The sequence below is a fragment of the Myxocyprinus asiaticus genome, chromosome 41 (assembly GCF_019703515.2).
Source record: "Myxocyprinus asiaticus isolate MX2 ecotype Aquarium Trade chromosome 41, UBuf_Myxa_2, whole genome shotgun sequence".
NCBI lineage: Eukaryota > Metazoa > Chordata > Actinopteri > Cypriniformes > Catostomidae > Myxocyprinus > Myxocyprinus asiaticus.
In genome coordinates, this window is record NC_059384.1 from 35,046,247 (window position 1) to 35,066,554 (window position 20,308).

Sequence of the window (20,308 nt, forward strand, 5' to 3'; positions counted from 1 at the left end):
TTTTCTTTGCTAAACTGGCCATTTTTGGCTAAATACTGGATTTTTGCATTCCATATCCCATATAGTATGTATGCCACCTTAGATTCCAATTTTATTGCAGAATTGTCATTACTCAGATTTGAACTGGTGTCTTATTGTCATTACTCAGATTTGAACTGGTGTCTTCTATATAAATTGATTGTGTGTTGGGTAGAATGGGAGGAGGTTTGTTATTATATGGTGGCACTGAGGGGGTTTGAGGATTGATTTGTGTCCAGTGATCAGCACCAGGCCAGTGGCACATGCTGACTGCAAGAGCTGCAGTGCTGCACATGTATGACCCAGATTTGAGCAGTCTATAACCTCAGGCCGTGGGTGAGCATGTCTGTGTTAATCCCTCCTGGCACCAGCACAATGAACCACAGGCAAGAAAAGAATACACTCGGCAAGCGGACTGGAGCTAAGAGCCAAGGTGAAACTGAAACAAACACATCCCATGAGAAAACGTATACGATGTCACTGATAAAGACATTTGATTGGACAGAAATAGTATAATAGTGTTTCACATTAACGGTTTAAATAAAAATGTATTTATTCCGGGTATGTCCCAATTGTCATGATTTTTTCAACATATACGGTAAAAACATTTATCACATAATCCTAAAAAGACGGGGAGGAAATTTATTTTCTGCACTGCAAAAAATATATACGTTTTTAAAAATAAATAAATATGGCATAAGCACAATGACATAAGATATTAAGTCTTGTTTTCAGAGAAATCTAACAAAATTTGGTGGAATTTATGCTTAAAACAAGAAAAAACTATTTGCCAATGGATTAAGAAAAATAAGCTTTTTTTACAAAAACAAACAATTTTTTTATATTTCCCTGAAAACATAACAAAATCAAGTAAACATTTTAAGAATGTTTGGATATTTTTACTGGAAAACAAGACAAAAATGCTAAGAAAAAACTAATGTAAGAAAATGATTTTACTGTGGTGTGAAATATATTTGCATTCCCTCATAAAATGCTTTGTGTTCCCTCACAATAGTTTTGCGTTCCCTGGTTTTCAAAACAAAAAAAGGTTACATGGTTCTGCCAGTTTATTATAGTGAAACTATGGAACATGGTTTTTTTTTGTTTGTTTGTTTGTTTGTTTTTTGGCAGAATGATTTAGATTTTTATTACCATAATTTAGATTTTCTTGTATTATTAGTAAGGATGCACCGATGTATCGGCTGCTGATATTTATCGGCCAATTATTGACCACAAAACCACTGGCATATTGGTTATAAATATGAAAATGCAGATGTGAAAAACCAAAAGTTGATTTATTATTATTTAGTAACACACTTGGAAAAACTCTGTGAATTTAAATGCACAATTCAGAAATAATAATAACCACAATATGTAGAAGAACTCCTAAGAACATGTAATATTAAATTCGTATTCTTTCTTGTTCTCACGTTAATGCGGAAAAAAATCCCATAAACAGACGTGACAGTTGTGAAAGCGGCACTTACCTATAGGCTACTTGATGAGGGAAACCATTCCAAATGCTTTGAAACTAGCAGACTTTGACTTCTGAGACATCAGTATGATATCCATTAATGCTGCATGATTTAATTAATCAAGATTGAAATCGCAATATGGTCTTGAATGATTACAAAACCTTAAAAGGCTTCATTTCTGCATTCAGCGTTTCATTCAGCACTGTGTGAGCAAGCGGCACCCTCTAGCGGTCTGGGTGGCATTATCCATTATACCACTATAATACAGAATTTAAAAGGGGTTTTGTTCCTTTGGTTTAAACTTTTTATTTTTACAATATTTTCGCTGAATTGCACAATATAACCATAGTATGAGTTTGTTCATTTCTGTTGTTTTGAACTGCACAAACAGAAGTGCAAAAATGTTTTAGAAGTACAAAATATTTTTTTTCATATCAAACATCATGTATCATATTTAGCTATTTTTTCTGTTTATCTTTTTATATTGTATTTATCTTTCATTGTGGCTCTCTTAAAAATGTTGGCCTGTCATATGTTTAACAGATCCAATACATGTTCAATGGAAATTATTTATTGTTAGAACAGTGAAAAAGCTTTTGTAAGGTAAGTGCCTAAATATCGGTATCAGCCTATTATTATTATTATTATTATTGTATTTATTTTATTAATTTTTTTTATCGCTATCGGTATCGCCCAATAATTTTCATAATGGTTCATCCCTAATTATTATTATGATTTTACTACAAATAGCATAGTTCCGCTATGATTTCTGTAGTAAAACCATGGTTAATATTCGTAAGGGATGGAGAAAACTATTGCAAGGAAAACCAACATAATTGCAAAGAAACTTAAAAACTTGTGAGGGAACGCAAATCTTATTGTGTTATTTTGACGTAGGCCAGTAAGAAACCACCAAGCAACCACCCAGAACTACAACAATAGGATAAAAACCTCTTAAATTAGCAACTATATAGCAATGCCCTGGTAACTACCCTCAACATCCTTGCTTTATATGTGTTTTACTTCTCATATTTTCTTTAGAAAATGTAAAAATGTAGTTTTTTTGATGATTTTTATGATTTTATTGGTGACATATGAGCTACCAGAACAAACACGTCCAACCCCATGGTATTACTTCTGTCTTGTGTTTTCCAAATGCTGAGCTCCTACGATTGTGCTTTAAATCGCAGATCCCTTGCCTTGTTTTAAGCTGTAATCTTTTTATTTTTGTGCTGCTGTGTTCATCCTTCTGATAAGGCTGCATTTTAATAGTCTGAGCTTTTCCAGCCATTTCCATTTAAGAGTCAGACACTCGCTGTTTGTGTGGGGTGTAGCGTGTGATAAGCAGAGATGTATGCTCCCCCATTAGAGTAATTAATCGCTGTCAGCGGCACAGAAAGCAGTCGTGGTGCAGTATACCGTTGGGCTGGAGTACACCTCCTTAACCCTGCCCTCCCCCTGCTAATAGCCCCCTTCACCAGGACACCAAATGAGGGCTAATTAGCTCTATTGTTTCACAGCGGAGAATGCTTGTCAGGCCTGTGGTGGCACCATTAAGTGTCTGTCTGCTAACTTATCCACATGGACAGGGAAAAGCTTGCTGACAGTCTTCATGGACAAAGCTTTTCTTAAAAGCACAAATTTACTGAAAAATGCTGTTTCGATATCTTCACTATCACTAAAAAAATACAAAAACAAAAACAAAAAAACATGTCCTTTATTATAGGGGGAGGCTGGGGCTAGTTGTCACACTTTGTACTACTGTAACTATTTATTTGTGAAAATCAATTGTTATTGATGAGAGAAAAATCTACAGTTCAGTTTGACCCACAGCAGAGTATGTTGTAACATTATATGGGGTAAGTTTTCACAATAGAAACCTGCTGTTTATTGAGACTGATACTGACACTGAGAAGAACACCTTTTTTGAAATATGAGATCATATCTAAAAGTAGAACAGACATTTAAAATATTTATACTGTATTGAAATATATATCCCAGGCTTTTTGGCAAAAATGTAAATAGTAAAACAATTATGATGAACAAACCAATTCATGAAACAGCAAACACAGAAAAAGAAATTTGGCAGACTTTTAATTTGCAACATTTAAAACAAATACCCCAACCTGAAACGAAAAATACCCTTATAATATGTTTTAATGTACTATTGTGCATAATAGACTTTCGGTTCAAATCTACCTTCATTACTTGACTCTTGCCTTAATGTATGCCAGTATATTTGGTTTAATTGTATTTTATTGTTTTGAACAAAGTGTTTAAAACCAACAAAGGTAAAACCACTGCTTGATATGCAACTGAACTTTTGGCTCAAAACATTATTGTTACAAGGATATAAAATAGAGTATTGACTGGGACCTTGTGACAATTTGCCGCATGTTGCAACCAGCCCTAATTTTACCTATAGCATTTATCTACTTTATTTCCATTTCCACTGAAATGATTAATCTAAACAACAAATTTTAGCAGTAATCTAATAATCTTATCAAGTAGGGAATTTCTTTTCCCTTTGAAATTAATGGGATTAATTTGCAGTAAGCAGTTGTCTCCTCATTTCTCATCTCAGACACAAATCTCTGTCTGTTTATCTTCCCCCCCCCCCCCCCCCGCCCCCAAACAGAAACCCTCCGCCTACTCTACACCAACCAGAGCTCTGGACAAATGAATTTAATGATTTTATATGCAGGTGAGTTAAACAGGTTAAGTGTGTGTTTGTATTTGTGTGTGTGCATAATACAAAGTAGACCGCTGGTGCTTAACTTTTTGAACATTTTCTTCTTCACTGATTTCTGCACATAGGTTAATTCCTCTCATAAAAAGCTGAACATGAGCATCTCATAATGTCTTGTCAAAATGTAATTAGCTTCCTGCTGTTGTGCTGGAACATTGTTTGTAATTTAACAATCTCCACAGTCTTTGTCTTATTTGTGTGGGTGTTTTTTTTTATTTTTTTTATTTTAGTCCTTATCTTTTTTCATTTAATGTAACATCTTTAACATTTAAGCACAAGTTCTCCCATTTTTTATTGTCTCTAACAGGTGTCTAATAAAGGATTTTGAGCTCAGGCCCAATGTGTTTGACCTTCTTCAGCATGTATTCATCAAAAAGATTTTGGGGCGAGAGAAGACGCTGCAGAAGCAGCTTATGGAATTGATCGACCTCAACCAGCAAATAGGCGTTATCGAGAAAACAAGGTACACAGAGTCAAGGAGGAATGTAATCAGCTCTCTAGTGGTTTGCTGAGTCATAAAATGCATTTTACTGAAAAAAAAAAAAAAAAAAAAAAAGAAAAAAAATCTGGAATGTGTCTTAGGTTTTGATTTGGACTGTGTCTTAAAGTCAACATGAAATGCTGTTTGCAACCCATTTTACTTCTTTATTATGACACATTACAGAAAGGCAGGGCTTGATTTTATCCCCCCCCCAGAACTGATGTCACTTTACTTACATTAGTTCACATTTACTATATAGTCTAGTCAAAAAAGAGTTAATAATGTTGACCTATTATAAAGATGTATAATTTGTCAACATTATGAACAATTTTGAACAGCACACTATATAGTAAATGTGAACTCATTTAAGCAAAGTAAAGTCAAACCCATGGGTGGGGTCAATGAGCATCAATAGTTTTAACCTCCTGAGACCTGAGCGTGACTTCTGTGTGAACTGTCCATTTAACTTTTTGATTCGTAACTAGCAGCACCTAATAATAATGCAACAAAAATAATAATAATAAAAAATAAAACAATAAATAAATTCTAGAGCATATAGTTTTCCTAAAAATTGATGGCAACATATGTAGACAGTTGGACTAAGTTGTAAAATTTTACATAATACCAAGCCATAGAAAGTCAGATTGTTTTTTATCAAATTGTTTATTATGTTTTCAGGAGTGTGGGTTATTCATGTTTTTGACACATTACAACAGGAATTAGCATAATTAATTCTGATTCAAAGTAATGGCCAGTACAATCCAATCACTGCCAATCATGTTAAAATTAAATGTAGCATTATACATTTTGAATCTATATACTGATTATCATTGTCCCATGTCTGTTAATCATGTTGAGTGGTCCAAACATCATCCGCAGCCTGAAACTGAACATTTGATAGGAAGTTTGGATTGAATGCACTTAGCTGCATTGAAAGCTATAGGATGCTCCCTTGCCCTATTTAGTGAATGACTTAACCTCCAGTGTGCTGTCTGTCTGCACTGGTCTCAGAACAGTTTGAAATGCACCTTATTTTCATCCTAACTCCATAATGCTCCTCTGAAAGCAAAATTTTTCAGCTTTTGGATGAACCCATTGATTCTCAATGTGAAAATGCACAATAAATATAGGATATTTAAGGAAAAGATGCGCTAAAGTACACATTAGTGTATATTGTGTTTATTGGCGTGGCATTTCGCGAAAAATCACTCAAATGTTATAAATGGCATATTGGATGAAACTAGAAACTCTAATCTTTTGATTCAAACAGGTTTCAATGTAAAAACATTATTAGGTTTCTTATCAGATGTAGTTTTGTTGGCGTTTATCCCAAAGACAAGTTCTGCTGTAGCCGGCGCCATATTGTTTGGTCACATGACTCCATGCGTGGAAAGTTTAACCCTTTACTGACAGCCCAGAGTCTTCTGAACTGAGTTGTTTTAAATTAATTTAAATTATGCATTGCATATAGAGAAGCCAAAATACAACGTCCCCACATGTTTATGCGGGGAAACACTCTGAGGTTGTTAACTGGTGGTATATGCTTCTGTTGAAGCCATCAGTTCACGTTATTTTAACTTAGATATCTTAATGACAGGTGGTTGGAGGAGAGGGGCTGAAAAAGTATGAGAGATTGGTGACATCAGCATGAATGGAAAGTCCTTTTAGAGGCAGAGCAAGTTACTATAATTTGATTAAATATTACAAAGACATACAGTACTGTACAAAAGTTTTACAGTACTGGCATTTGTGAAAAATGTTGCATAGTGAGGATTTCATCAAAAATAATGCCATAAGTAGTTTTCGTTTATCAGTGAATGCCATACAAAGTCCAGTAAACATAAAAAAGCTAAATCAATATTTGGTGTGGCCACCTTTGCCTTTAAAACAGCACCAATTCTCCTAGGTACACCTGGACACAGTTTTTCTTGGTTGTTGGCAGATAGGATGTTCCAAACTTCTTGGAGAATTCGCCACAGTTCTTCTATCTGTTTAAGCTCAATTGCTTCTGTCTTTTTATGTAATCTCAGACTGACACGAGGGGCTTTGTGGGAGCCATGCAATATGTTGCAGGGCTCCCTGTTCTTCTATTCTATTCTTTTTGCAAAAGGAATGTTTGGAAGTCTACAGTTTATATTTCCTATTGACACACTAAAGCTGGAGATATAAATAAGCATCTAAGACAAATGTTTTTGTGAAACATTTTATGTGCCTAAAACTTTTGCACAGTACTGTACATTATTGTTCTTTGGAATGAAATACACTGATGAAGCGTTCACAATAAGACCAGGAATGTTTATTAAGAAAGTGAACTGTGTCAGTTTTGAATTCATGCTGACTTTAACTGTGTTTGTTAGTCTTTTTAAATGTGCCCTAAATGTGGCCTTTTAAATGTTTTTATTTTTTTTATTTTATTTTTTTTACAATTAACAGAAAAAAAAATAATAGTCCTATTGTCAAACATGTGTAACATGTTATCATATAAATATGATCAGATATTTTCAATTGCAGAATAAATAAATCATGGATGACAAATAGCCTACAGGGCATTTCTACAATGGCATTGTTAAAAATCAAATACAAAATAAAAAAACGCCTTTGTGAAATGCAGCATCCACACCAATAGGCGGCAGTCCAAGACCACCTGGATCATCATTGTGGAAACATGAAAAAATTACTTAAAGCACCTTGTATTATATTCTAATTTTAAAATATAGATAAAAATGGTGGTAAAAATAAAGGATCAACTCCAGTACTAACTATTTTAGCTGGGCCAGGTAGATAGGTCGAGACATCCCCTCACATTCTTTGCTGTACTTCTAAGACTGTACTTCACTTTATTTCTTTTATTGAAGCCATCATGGAAAGACTGAAAGGGGAGACAGTAATTCCAGGTATGGTATATTGACTGTCATATGACGTGGTAGGCTAGATCGAGTCTGCTTTCTGTGTCCAAGCTGGCATTAACTGAATATACCAGTAGCAGCCCATTTGTCTGACCATGTGTTGTGCCCTCAATGTGCACTTCCCTAATGGTGTGGTTTTGTGTTTTTGCAAAATGTGTTTTTATGGTAGCTCACTTTGGCAGCTTGTTAGCATATGATAAATCATTGCCAATATCAGATGACAGAAACAAACAAGTCATCTTTATTTTTATTTTAATTTTTTTATTTTTATTTTATTTATTTTTTTTGTTGGTTGTGTGTGTTTTTGTTTTTGTTTTTGTTTTGTTTTGTTTTTTTCAGATTTTTCATGTTTTTTTCAGCACGGTAGCCACTGTCAGATGTGTAAATAGGAATCAAGGGAAGTTAGCCACAGGTTAACATAATGTTTCTTCTGGTTAGTGCCTTAATGAAGCCCACACAGGTGTGCTCTTTTCCACCCCTCCGGGGGTCACAAACATAAGCTCTATTCCAAAACTGGTTAGCCAAGTTAGGGTTAAAAAATGGAAATCATGCTATGAGAGCTCAACAGTGACAGCCCCTTACAATGAAGCACTGCGAATGACATAATCCAGTTGTTCTCCCTAATCTCAAACTACTTAAAAGATTAGTTAACCCAAAAATAAAAATTCAGTAATTGTTTAATCACCCCAGAATTGTTATAACCCGATATGACCTTCTTTCTTTTTCTTAACACAAAGGGAGAAATTGTAAAAAATGTTGTGCTCATTGATGTCATACAACGGCAGTTTATGGTGACCACGTCTTCAAGCTTAAAAAAAATGGCAAAGTATAATTCAGAAGTCTAATAAATTATTCCATGAGACTCATGATTGTTATGAAAGCATACTATAAGATTTGGTGAGAAACAAACTGAAATCTAATGTATTATTTAGTAAAAATGTTCACTGATCGTTGATCTCCTGTGTGTGTTCATGATAGGGCACGAGAGCAACAGTTCACACAGCCCCCTCGCCACGTTGGGGCGTTCAAGCGAAAACTCGTTTTGTTTATCTAAAAACAGATCTGCCACAGTGACAACAGAACACAACACAGCTGCACACAAAACAGAGAACGGAACTTACTAAACATGTCTGAAGAGTTTGTAGTTGAAGAATTGGTGCATTTCTATGCCCAGCCTTATTTTTTCAATGTTTTTGGGCCAGTGCCAGTTAACAGCGGACGGAGTTAACCGCTAGGGCTGAAACACTTATTTAACGTTATCGACAACGTCAAAAATAAAAAAATGTCAACTAAAATTTCAATTTGTCGAATAGTCATTTGATCTCATTTAACCTAACATGAGATAATTTGAAACTCTAATGATGATGCACAAGAGGAGCACTTCCGTTCGAGTGCATGAGAGTAGAGGAAGAAAACACAGCTCACAGTCCAGACACACTTCATAATTTCCAAACAGCCTAAGGTGATGTAGATCGCAAAGTATGAGGGAATTATCTGAAATAAGTAAATACAGAAGCACTGTCATCATTAAATAAAGTGGAGCTGGAGCTGGCGTTCCACTGGAGCAAAACTTGCATGTCAGAGCGTATGTAAAGGGAACACACCAGCATTATATCTTTAATGCATCTTTTAATGCATATGCATCTTTATCGGTTTATCACCAAACCTTATTGTATGTTTTCATAACAATCATGAGTCTCATGAAATAATTTATTAGACTTCTGAATTATATATTTTTTCGTTCTTTTGAAGCTTGAAGACGTGGTCACCATAAACTGCCATTGTATGACATCGCTGAGCACAATTTCTTTTCACAATTTCTCCCTTTGTGTTAAGAAAAAGAAAGAAAATCATATAGGGTTATAACAACACAGGGGTGAGTAAACAGTGACTGATTTTTCATTTTTTGGAGACTCTCCCTTTAAATTAAAATTTTCGTATAGATCAGAATATTTTGAGGTCAGCTTAAATATATTTTGTTTTTATTCTCATAATTAACTATATTAAACAACTGCTGCACATATTTTACATTATTATGTTTGATGACACACAAGAACCAGTGAGGTTTGATGTTAATAACAACCAACCTTCTTCTTTTGGCTGCTCCCATTAGGGGTTGCCACAGTAGACTATATGTGATCTGCATATTTGACTTGGCAAAGGTTTTACGCCAGATGCAACCCCCAGTGGCTGGGGGACTCACACTCACCTACAGGGCAATTTAGAGTCTCCAAATCACTTAACCTGCATGTTTTTTTGGACTTGTGGGGGGCTACCAGTATTTCTGCTGAACCAACTCCAGAGTGCGAGTGATCCCAGGGTGACCAGTGCCGGGTGTGAAGTGCAGCCATTCCAGGAGCTGGAGACGCAGGGGCTCAGAAATGCCCCTGAGGTCAAGCTGCCAGAGCTTAATGAACATGGAGGACAGAAGGATGGTCTCGGGAGTGCTGGAAGTATGGTAAGGAGTATGGAGCCAGGATAGAGTGTCGGCCTTGGTGTCCTTGGATCCAGGTCTGTAGGTGACAGTGAAGTGGAATCGGGTGAAAAGGGCCCAGCATGCCTGATGGGGATTTAGGTGTTTGGCAGAGCGGAGGTACTCCAGGCTGCGGTGGTCAGTGATCACCTGGAAGGGGTGCTGGGATCCCTCCAGCCAGTACCTCCACTCCTCCAAGGCTATCTTCATTGCCAGCAGCTCCCGGTTGCCGATATCATAGTTCTGCTGGGTCAGATATGGGCTGCCGATATCAAACTCCTGTGAGTAGAATGCACAGGGATGGAGCTTTGGGACTGCTATGGCACTGGGACAGTGGTGGAGGCATCCACTTCGACCACAAAAGGTTTTGTGGGGTTCAGGTGTTTTAAGATAGGGGCGGTGATGAAGGCTGTCTTGAGCTGGCAGAAGGTGTGGGTGGTTTCCGGTGAGCAGACGAGATCCTTGGGCTTGCTTTTTAGGAGGGAGGTGAAAGGAACAGCCAACTTAAGAAACGACGATAGAAGTTAGCAAACCCAAGGAACCATTGCAGCTCCTTCACCGTTGTCAGTTGTGGCCAAGAGCGGATTGCCTCGACCTTCGCCGCATTCATCTCTACTCCCTGCGGGCTGATCAGGTAGCAGAGAAAGGGGACGGGGTCTGGTGAAAGGTGCACTTCTCAGCTTTCAGATAGAGCTGATGACGGAGGCACTGCAGGACCTGTTTGACATGGTGTACATGTTCAGCGAGGGAGGTAGAATAGATGATGTCATCATTGTACACATGACAAATTGATGGAGGAAGTCCGCAGCACCTCGTTCATGTACGCTTGGAAGATGGAAGGGGCGTTGACCAGACTGTACGGCATCACCAGGTATTCGTAGTGCCCAGTGGTGGGCGATGAAGGCTGTCTTCCACTCGTCCCCCTCTCGGATCCTGATCAGGTTGTAGGCGCTTCCAAGGTCGAGCTTGATGTAGATGGTGGCTCACATCCTTCAGGCCCATGTTGTCATCTCTCCCTGCCAGATGGAGCTGGAAATTTGTGAGGAGAGCAGGCTCATTCCACTTGCTCGTGGCAGCCAGGAGACGAATTTGCAGGGAATACTCTGCCACGGAGTGGTCACCCTGGCAGAGCCGAGACAGCTGCTCACGGGCTCGATCCCCTCCTACGGTGGTGCCAAATACCTCCTGGAAGTGGCTCATGAAGGTTCTGGATTAGTCAAGGACTAGCCCGTCCTGGTCCCACAGTGCCGTTTTCCACTGGAGTGCCCTGCCGGTAAGATGGGAGATGATGTAGGCCACTTTTGCTCTCTCAGTGGGGAACTGGATTGGCTGCATTTCAAAAGCTTGCACTGCAGAAGGAACCTATTGCACCCTTCAGGGGCTCCAGTATATCGGGTTGGCTTGGCCACCGGACTGGAGTCGGCTGAACTGGTGGCCCGAGGAGTGCTAGTGGAGTCTTGCGAGAAGATTGCCGTTCCTACTCCTAGGGAGGAAGGCCTGGGGTGGAGGATGATGGAGTAGTAGAAGGGGAAGTGGACAGAGGCATGCAACCCAGGGCTGTGACTACCTGCTGGAGGGTCTCGCTCCACTGCCAATCTGCCTGGGCAAGGGCGGTGTTAGTGCCCTGCATCACTGTTAACTCCGCTGGGTTCATGGTGAAAGGTCAAGTCTTCTGTCAGGGGTAGGATGAAACAGAGAGACTGACAACAGGAGATGTACAACCCAAATGCAGAAGTTTAATAAAAGGTAAACTAACTGACCAATACTACAAAACAATGCAGAGCAAAAATACCAAACATAAATAAAAGTAACTGGGGACACTAAGCATTTAACTTAAACAACAATGATGGATGAAGACGATCCAAGACAGCAACGTACACTGAAGGGTGTAGCATAAACAAGACTTGACAAGGAACAACTGAAACTGAGGGGTATATATACACAGAACACTAATGATGAGGAATAGGGAACAGGTGTGTGTGGTTAGAAGTCTGGGGATGTGCTTCTGGGAAATGTAGTGCGGAGAGAGACTGGGAAGGCGTGACACTCACAAACAGAGCTATAGAGTAGAATAACCTTTGAACAAAGATGTTGAAATCAGATATGGGGCTCTTAAAATGAGTATGGTTAAAAGCTATTTTCCTATATATCTATTAGAATATCTCTCAATATTTTAACAAGGTAATTTGTGGGATTTATGTGTTGATTTTTAATTGATAGTAATGTAATCAGTTTTAACTTTCATGGTTGTTCTGTCTTTCAAGGTCGCTGAGACTGTAATCTTGCATTTTGTGTTGCAGGCATGAACGTATCCACACCAAAAAAGGCAGCTACATGACGTCCGAAAGTCAAGCGTGTGACGACGTGGAGGATCTGGCAACCCTCGAGGTTCTAGATGAAGTAAGAATATATATTTATATATATATATATATATATATATATATATATATATATATATATATATATATATATATATATATATATATATATATAAAAACCCTACACAAGGAGGGCCACAGAACACACATACACTGGTTTTCAGCAACAATACAAAGCCGATACTATCTTTAAAAAGGGTACAAAAATACAAAAAAAAAACAAAAAAAAAAACAACAAAATGGCCAGTGAAAGGAGGTGCTTAACCTTTAGGAAATTATGTTTGTGTACCTCAGGGGATTAAACCAAATATTATATAAGCTGTTTTCTATTTACTTAATATGAAGTTTGTCTGAGGTATATGAGGTAACCCTGTTACAAAAATTGTATGATCTTCTTTTATTTTAGCAGTAAACATTAAATAAACATAAAATTAAATATATAGAGTGTAGTAAAGTTAAAATAAAGTAAAAAATACAATTGGAAAAAAGCACCAGTATTGGATGTTGCAAGTAACAGCGTTAAAGCCTAAATTAAGCAATACACTTTGTTTAAATGTTTATTTGAGGATATATATAGACTTATATTTCACAAAAATTAAAGAAAATGTTAGTTTGATAATTTTCTCACAATGTTTGTAGGTTATTAATTATTTAGTGTTATTTAATAATTTTGGGTTGAATGGTTGATCTTTATATATGCAATCAATGTACAGAGATACACATTTGTACCTAATTTGTGGAAGGATCCAGCTGTGGAATTTTCCATTCCTCTGTCAGACATTTTTCAGAGAGACTGTCAAGTGATCATAACTCATCCCAGCCGTCTCATTTTTTTTTTGACTGTCAGATGAATAAATAGACATATTATTGAACAATAACAGGGTTTTTATTGAAACACATTTAAGATGATTTATTAATGTAGCGGGGGTCTCATTTACTCTGGATATATTTCCTCATCCATTATGGCAGCAGTGTTGGTTTTGTATCCTTGGTCTGATGTCACCAGATGGAGAACTGTGATGTGTAACTGTATGGCCATAACCTATACATGGGTGAAATTACAAAATCAAACAAATCAGCGTTTTAAAGTGACATCTCTCAAATTTTGCCTAATTTACTGTAGAAATAAAATGAAGCCTATTTCAGAAGTATTAAGATTTTTGACCATTTATATATATTAAAGTTTTGTTTCCATTGTGTCCATTTTTCCCTATTATTTTCATGACAATTAAGTACATATAACCCCCCAAATCTTGATATTGCTGTAATGCACCAAAAAAAAAAAAAAAAGAAAAAAAAGAAAAAATATTTTTTTAAAAAGCATTTTTTACAATATAAAATCACGGTATTACAATTAGGGCAGGGAATATGGCTGAATTTTTTTTTTTACATCTTGCTATTTTTTTAGCTTATTGACGACATTCTATATATAGATCTCGATAATTATGTATTTATTCTAAATACATGAAAAGCTTTATTTAATTCTAAATGCATTAAAAATAACAAAGGCATGTTTTCCACAGTTTTTCACTAAATGAACACAAAGAAGAACAATATTTAATCATTTTCATTTAGATGCACCAATACAACAATGCAGTAATAAAAAGTAATTTTTATATACATATATTTTACATTACAATACATTAAAAAAAAAAATGTATTGTGGATGAACAGGGTGTGCAAAAACTACAAGTACACTCACTTTAAGTAGCCCAGTTGAATTTTATTATAATACAATATAATACTGAATTATTATTATTATTAGGATTATATTTGTTTTGTACAACAGTAATATATTTGTGTCATATTTACTTTACCTGGAGCTTTTATTTTGGCAGAAAGCTGAAAGTGCAGTGTGTATTTGACAGCTTGCAATATTGCTCATTACAAATCTGGCGAAACGCGGTAACCTCCTCCTTTTCTGAAACCTTGTCCGGTAATAACTTGTAGCGGTTACAAAAGTTTGGGATTGCATGAATGTGTGAACATGCAGCACTTTGCTTTCACAATGCATGCGAACTGCTCTGAGACCACCCATTTGTGAACACAGAACAGGGCTCTTTAGGAAATGTAGTGGCCAAATAAAAAGCACACTACAATCATTGTGATATTTACAATATTGCTTAATTTTTTTATATATATATATAAGCAGCAAAATCATTCTGATAATATTGTGAATATTCAATATATCGCCCAGCCTTAATTACAATGACTTCTTATTTACATCAGCATATATTAAAGGCAGTACAACAAATGCTACCATGATTTACAATTTAAATAATATAGCCTTTTATATTCAGATTGCAGTAATGAGAGTTTGGGTGGGGATGTGCTTAATTAAAAGAGTGTTTAATTTTCACAACTCAAAACATCTCAACAGACCTTAAAATAATAGACCTTAAACCTTCATATTCTTTGAGCTTCCATGAGACCCAGATAGTGTGCAAAAATCTCAATGCGAAGTGCAATGAATGCAGGATTCTAGATAATAAATCAAATCAATGTGTCTGGGTTTGGTCATGCATGAAAGTGAAGACTCCTGTGCCATATTAGACAGTTATTTTTTTGTGCAGTGGTTTGATAGAACGGCCATCTGTGATGTGTAATTGTTTCTCTGTCAGAACACAGTAACCGAACAGCTACAGAGACGTTATGCAAAGGGACAGATCTACACGTACGTCGGAGACATCCTTATAGCGGTGAATCCCTTCCAAGAAACAGAGCTGTACACCCCTGAGGTGTGTGTATGTGTGTATCCAATATTTCATTATGAAAGCCATTCCATTTCATAGTTTACTACATCTCATTTACTGCAAAAGCACTCCTTCTCTCTGCCTTTCTTCCTTTCCTGTCTTTTTCTGTCTTACCTGTCCATCAGTATCTGTTCTGCATCATTGTACCCTCTGCAGTGAGACCTGGCATATTTAATTTCCTTTTTCCTTTGTGTCACACTCTCTCCTCTCTTTAGATTCTTCATTTTAATCTAGATTATAAGTGGTGTCACTATTACTATTGCTAATACAGAAGTGTATGGATTTGAACAAGCCTCAAAACCTAAGTATTAAATTTTGTTAAATACAATTTTATTTTAAAGTATTCAGATACATACAAATATATAGATATAGAGACGACTCAACTGCATCATTCACAGTGCATCATGGGAGTGGGCAGTCTCTGCAGAGCTCTTTTGCCATGGTTTGTTTTCTTTAATTCTCTGATTGGTAGATTTCTCTTCAGGATCATGGGTAGTGTAATTATTCACCACATTTTTCTAAAGATTAAGATGAAATGACGTGACACATCACGTCACATTTGCTCAGTACACCACATGTTTAACAGTTTTTACTTGCCGGATAATAAACCGGATAAAAAAAATACCATAGTTTTTACTTATGCAAGTAAATAACCACCTAGCAATCTTTGCACACACTAGCTACTGTAGGCTATGACAACATGCTAATAACCACTCAAAACACCTTAGCAGCCGCATAGCAATGCACTAACAAACACTCAAAACACCTTAACAATTGCATATAAATATGCTAACATCCCCTCAAAGCACCTTAACAAATGCACAGCAATGAGCTAACACTCAAAACACCTTAATAACCAGATAGCAATGCACTAACAGCCACTCAAAACACCTTAAAGGAATAGTTCACCTAAACTTTTAAATGTTCTCATCATTTACTCACCCTTATGCTGTCCCGGATGTGTATGACCATTTTTCAGCAGACCACAAATGAAGATTTTTAGAAGAATTTCTCAGCTTTTTTGGTCTGTACTATACAAAGCTCCAAAAATCACAGGTCAGCATAAAAGTAATCCATATGACTCCAGTGGTTAAATCCATGTCTTCAGAAGAAACAGATCAATATTTAGTCTATTTTTACTATAAATTCTCCTCCCTGGTCAGTTTAATTTTCACTTCCACATTCTTCTTCTTGTGTTTTTGGTGTTTCACATTCTTCATGCATACACCCCCTAATGGGCAGGAAGAAGAATTTCTAGCAAAAATGTACTTAAATATTGATCTGTTTCTTATGGAGTGGTGGTGGTGTAGTGGACTAAAGCACTGAACTAGTAAGCAGAAGGCTGTTGTTCAATCCCCACAGCCACCACCATTGTGTCCTTGAGCAAGGCACTTAACTCCATGTTGCTCCAGGGGGAATGTACTTGTAATCATGGCACTGTAAGTCACCTTGGATAAAAGCATCTGCCAAATGCATAAATGTAAATGTCATCCACACCTATCATATCACTTCTGAAGATATGACCACTGGATTCTTATGGATTACTTTTATGCTGCTTTTACATGCTTTTTGAAACATACAATTTTGGATTGGAACTAAAGAGCTGAACATTTCTTCTAAAAATCTTAATTTGTGTTCTGCAGAAGAAAGAAAGTTATACTGGCATGAGGGTAAGTAAATGATGAGAGAATGTTTATTTTTGGATGAACTAAAAATAACCCTTTAACAACTTAATAGCAACTGTTATTAAAAACCACTAAAAAACACCTGAAAAACCGCATAGCAATGCGCTAACAACTACTCAAAACACCTTCAACCCCACAGCAATGCGCTAACAACAATTCAAAACACCTTAAAAACCACATAGCAATACGCTAACAACCACTCAAAACACCTTAACAAACGCATAGCAATGCGCTAACAACCACTCAAAACACCTTAACAATCACTTAGCAATGCACTAAACAACTACTCAAAACCCCTTCAATAGCATAGCAATGTTCTAACAACAATTCAAAACTCCTAAACAACTGCATAGCAATAAGCTAATGTAATTGGTCCTACTAAACCCACTCTGAGCGGGATTCGAACCGGTGTCAGCCGGCATGGGAGGCAGGTGCGCTAACGAGGAGGCTAAAGACTACAGCCTCTAACGTCAGTCGCTAGTGCACCTCTTGAGGGCAGGGGAGTGAGGGTTACACATACCGCGCAGGCTCCCGTTACACTAACAACCAATCAATATACCTTTCCAACCGCATAGCATTAAGCTAACAGACACTCAAAGCACCTTAACAACTGCACAGCAATGCGGTAACAACCACTAAAACACCTTAATGACTGCAAAAAATTTGCTAACAACCACTTAAAACACCTTAACAACTGCACAACAATACACTAGCAACCACTCAAAACACATTAATAACCACAGAGCAATGAGCTAACAGCCACTTAAAACACCTTCCCATATAGTGATGTGGTAACAACCATTCAAAACACATTAACAACCGCATAGCAATGCAGTAACAACCTCTCAAAAGCACCCTAAAGGTGCTGTAAGTGATTTATTTTTATTTAAATTACATGAAGAAAACATCCTTTTTACCTGTCAGATATTACTGAAATTGGTGCCATGATATATCAAACCTGTCTCTGTAATAGCCCTCTTTGAAGTGTATTTGAAGTGCAGGGTTTTGTAAAGAGGGGGGCGTGGCTAATCAACGGCTAAGTTTGGTGGAAGTTCCAGAATGGCTAAAATTGCTTAGCCACTTTAGATATTTACTGAAACAACAGAAAAAAAGAGCTTTAGCCGTCATTCGTTGTGTACTTGTTTAAGTTTACCATCTTCCGTATTTTGTTTCCCACTTGAATGTGTGGCATGTCGTAATAACGAATGCTAACTCTGAAGTTGGAGCTTCCCAGGCCCACTTAAAGGCAGCTTAACAACCACATAGCAATTCGCTAACTTCCACTCAAAACACCTTAGCAACCACATAGTAATGCTCAGGGCATCGTGAGAGAGAAAACCACTCAGATTTTCTTCAGAAAATGTAAAAATCTAGTGTCGTTTTAGATATTTATCAAATTAGTCAAATATTGAACTCATTCTTTCTTTTCTCTGACAGCATTCCAAGATTTACATTGGAGCCAAGAGAACGTCAAACCCTCCACACATATATGCAGTGGCAGACATTGCATATCAGTCCATGGTGTCCTATAACGCTGATCAGGTACTCAGAGCTGCTGGAGTATATCAGTCATGCTCATGTAATATATAGTGGTCTAAACTGTCTTTGGCTTTCTGTGTACAGTGTATTGTCATTAGTGGAGAAAGTGGAGCTGGAAAAACAGAGAGTGCTCACCTGTTAGTCCAACAGCTCACAGTCCTCGGCAAGGTATAACCTTATATACAACCTCATGTTTTTGAGCTCTAAAGTGTGACATTAAAGGTGAAGTGTGCTTCTTTTTTTTTTTTTGCATCAGAAGTGACACCAAATGTAATTGCAAAAATAATGTTTTCAACCAGGTTTCTCAGACACTTCCCCGTCTATAGTTCTGCCCCCAACTCACACAATTGGTTGGGTTGATTTATCAGGAACCTGTTACAAACAGATTAAAAATCTATTTGGTGCCAATGGAATTACACACTGCACCATAAAAGAAACACAAGTTTGGAATGTTTTTTGATTAGTACTGTAGACTTTCTGATACGTAATTGGTTCCTGTTGGAGTTATGGAGAATGACTCATTTTATATCCTAAACAAGCTTTTGAAGGGATGTAATTTTCTGCATTTCCATAATAGAGGATGAGAAGAAAATTACTTGATTCATTTGGATAAACTGAAATATTGTTTTTACTTAATTCCCATAATTTCAGCGCCACTAGCATCACCAAACGGAATTGCAAAAATTATCAAAGATTTCAAACAGATTCTAGAAAACACTCCCAGTCTTCCATTAGTTGTACAAACAGGTTGTCCCGCCCCACATATTGGTTGAGCCAATGTTGCTGTGTCTGGCTTGTGAGGATGCTCAAACAAACAGAGGGATGTTTTCATAGTGCCACTGTGTTTATACTTTTAGGTGAAATCAACCTACAAATGGTTTAACTTAAAGTTTGCATATTAAACTGTGAAACATAATACACACACACACACACACACACACACACACACACACACACACACACATATATATATAATCATCTTCACTTACATCATCTTTAAAATATCTAGAGGTGGTTATGAAACAGGTAGAAATACTTTAGTCATATAGGATAAACAGTACCTGTACTCTTTGTAAATCTTTTTCAGGCCAACAATCGGTCCCTCCAGGAGAAGATTTTGTTGGTCAATGGTTTAGTAGAAGCTTTTGGAAACGCCTGTACTGTGATCAATGATAACTCCAGTCGCTTTGGAAAGTATCTGGAGATGAAGTTCACCTGCGGGGGAACGGTGGTGGGAGCTCAGATCTCAGAATACCTTCTGGAGAAATCTAGAGTCATACACCAAGCTGGGTAAGAGTCCTCACATTGAGGGCCTGAACTCTGATACTGCAGTATAATTCAATTAAATGCTATCGAATGCTATCGGGAGATTAGGTTTTGTTTTCTCTCTCTTTTGTTTTGGTCAATGACAATTTCTATGGACGACTTATCCATAGAATCTTTAAAGAGAAATCTATCCTATGATTTTGTTTGAGTTGGTTTTGAATTATCCTGTTGTACAAAACATCTTAAACCAGCCTAAGGTGGTCTCGTGGTCACTAGCTGAACAGTAAGCTGGTTTGTGCTCAGACTGGTTTGTATTGATGGTTTTAGAAGGGTTTGGTGCACTTCTGGGCACTGGTCATGTTGAGAGACCAACTGGCTGATCAGCTAAACCAGCTGAAAACCCACTTGGCTAGGTTGGGAGACCAGCTGGACAAGTTAAGACCAGCAAAGTTGGACCAGTTAAGACCAGCAAACCATCTTAGGCTGGATAAAGCTGTTTTTTGAAGAGGGTAGACCAAAAGAAGACAGAAAGTGGCCATATTGTGGGTGACATGAGTTTGAGTACCAGCCAAAGGTCCTTTTCCT

General features: G+C 37.1%; 1 protein-coding gene across 1 annotated transcript in view; it reads left to right on the forward strand.

Moving 5' to 3' along the window:
• The window catches only part of LOC127431844 (myosin-IIIa-like), a 133,956-nt gene that overhangs the window by 68,149 nt on the left and 45,499 nt on the right, over positions 1-20,308 (forward strand). Inside the window, exons 9-17 of the mRNA XM_051682446.1 lie at positions 4,132-4,197; positions 4,550-4,705; positions 7,579-7,617; positions 10,322-10,327; positions 12,403-12,502; positions 15,102-15,218; positions 18,356-18,460; positions 18,542-18,625; positions 19,545-19,747. Coding sequence (XP_051538406.1) covers positions 4,132-4,197; positions 4,550-4,705; positions 7,579-7,617; positions 10,322-10,327; positions 12,403-12,502; positions 15,102-15,218; positions 18,356-18,460; positions 18,542-18,625; positions 19,545-19,747 — 876 coding nt within the window. The remainder of the gene's footprint in view (positions 1-4,131; positions 4,198-4,549; positions 4,706-7,578; positions 7,618-10,321; positions 10,328-12,402; positions 12,503-15,101; positions 15,219-18,355; positions 18,461-18,541; positions 18,626-19,544; positions 19,748-20,308) is intronic.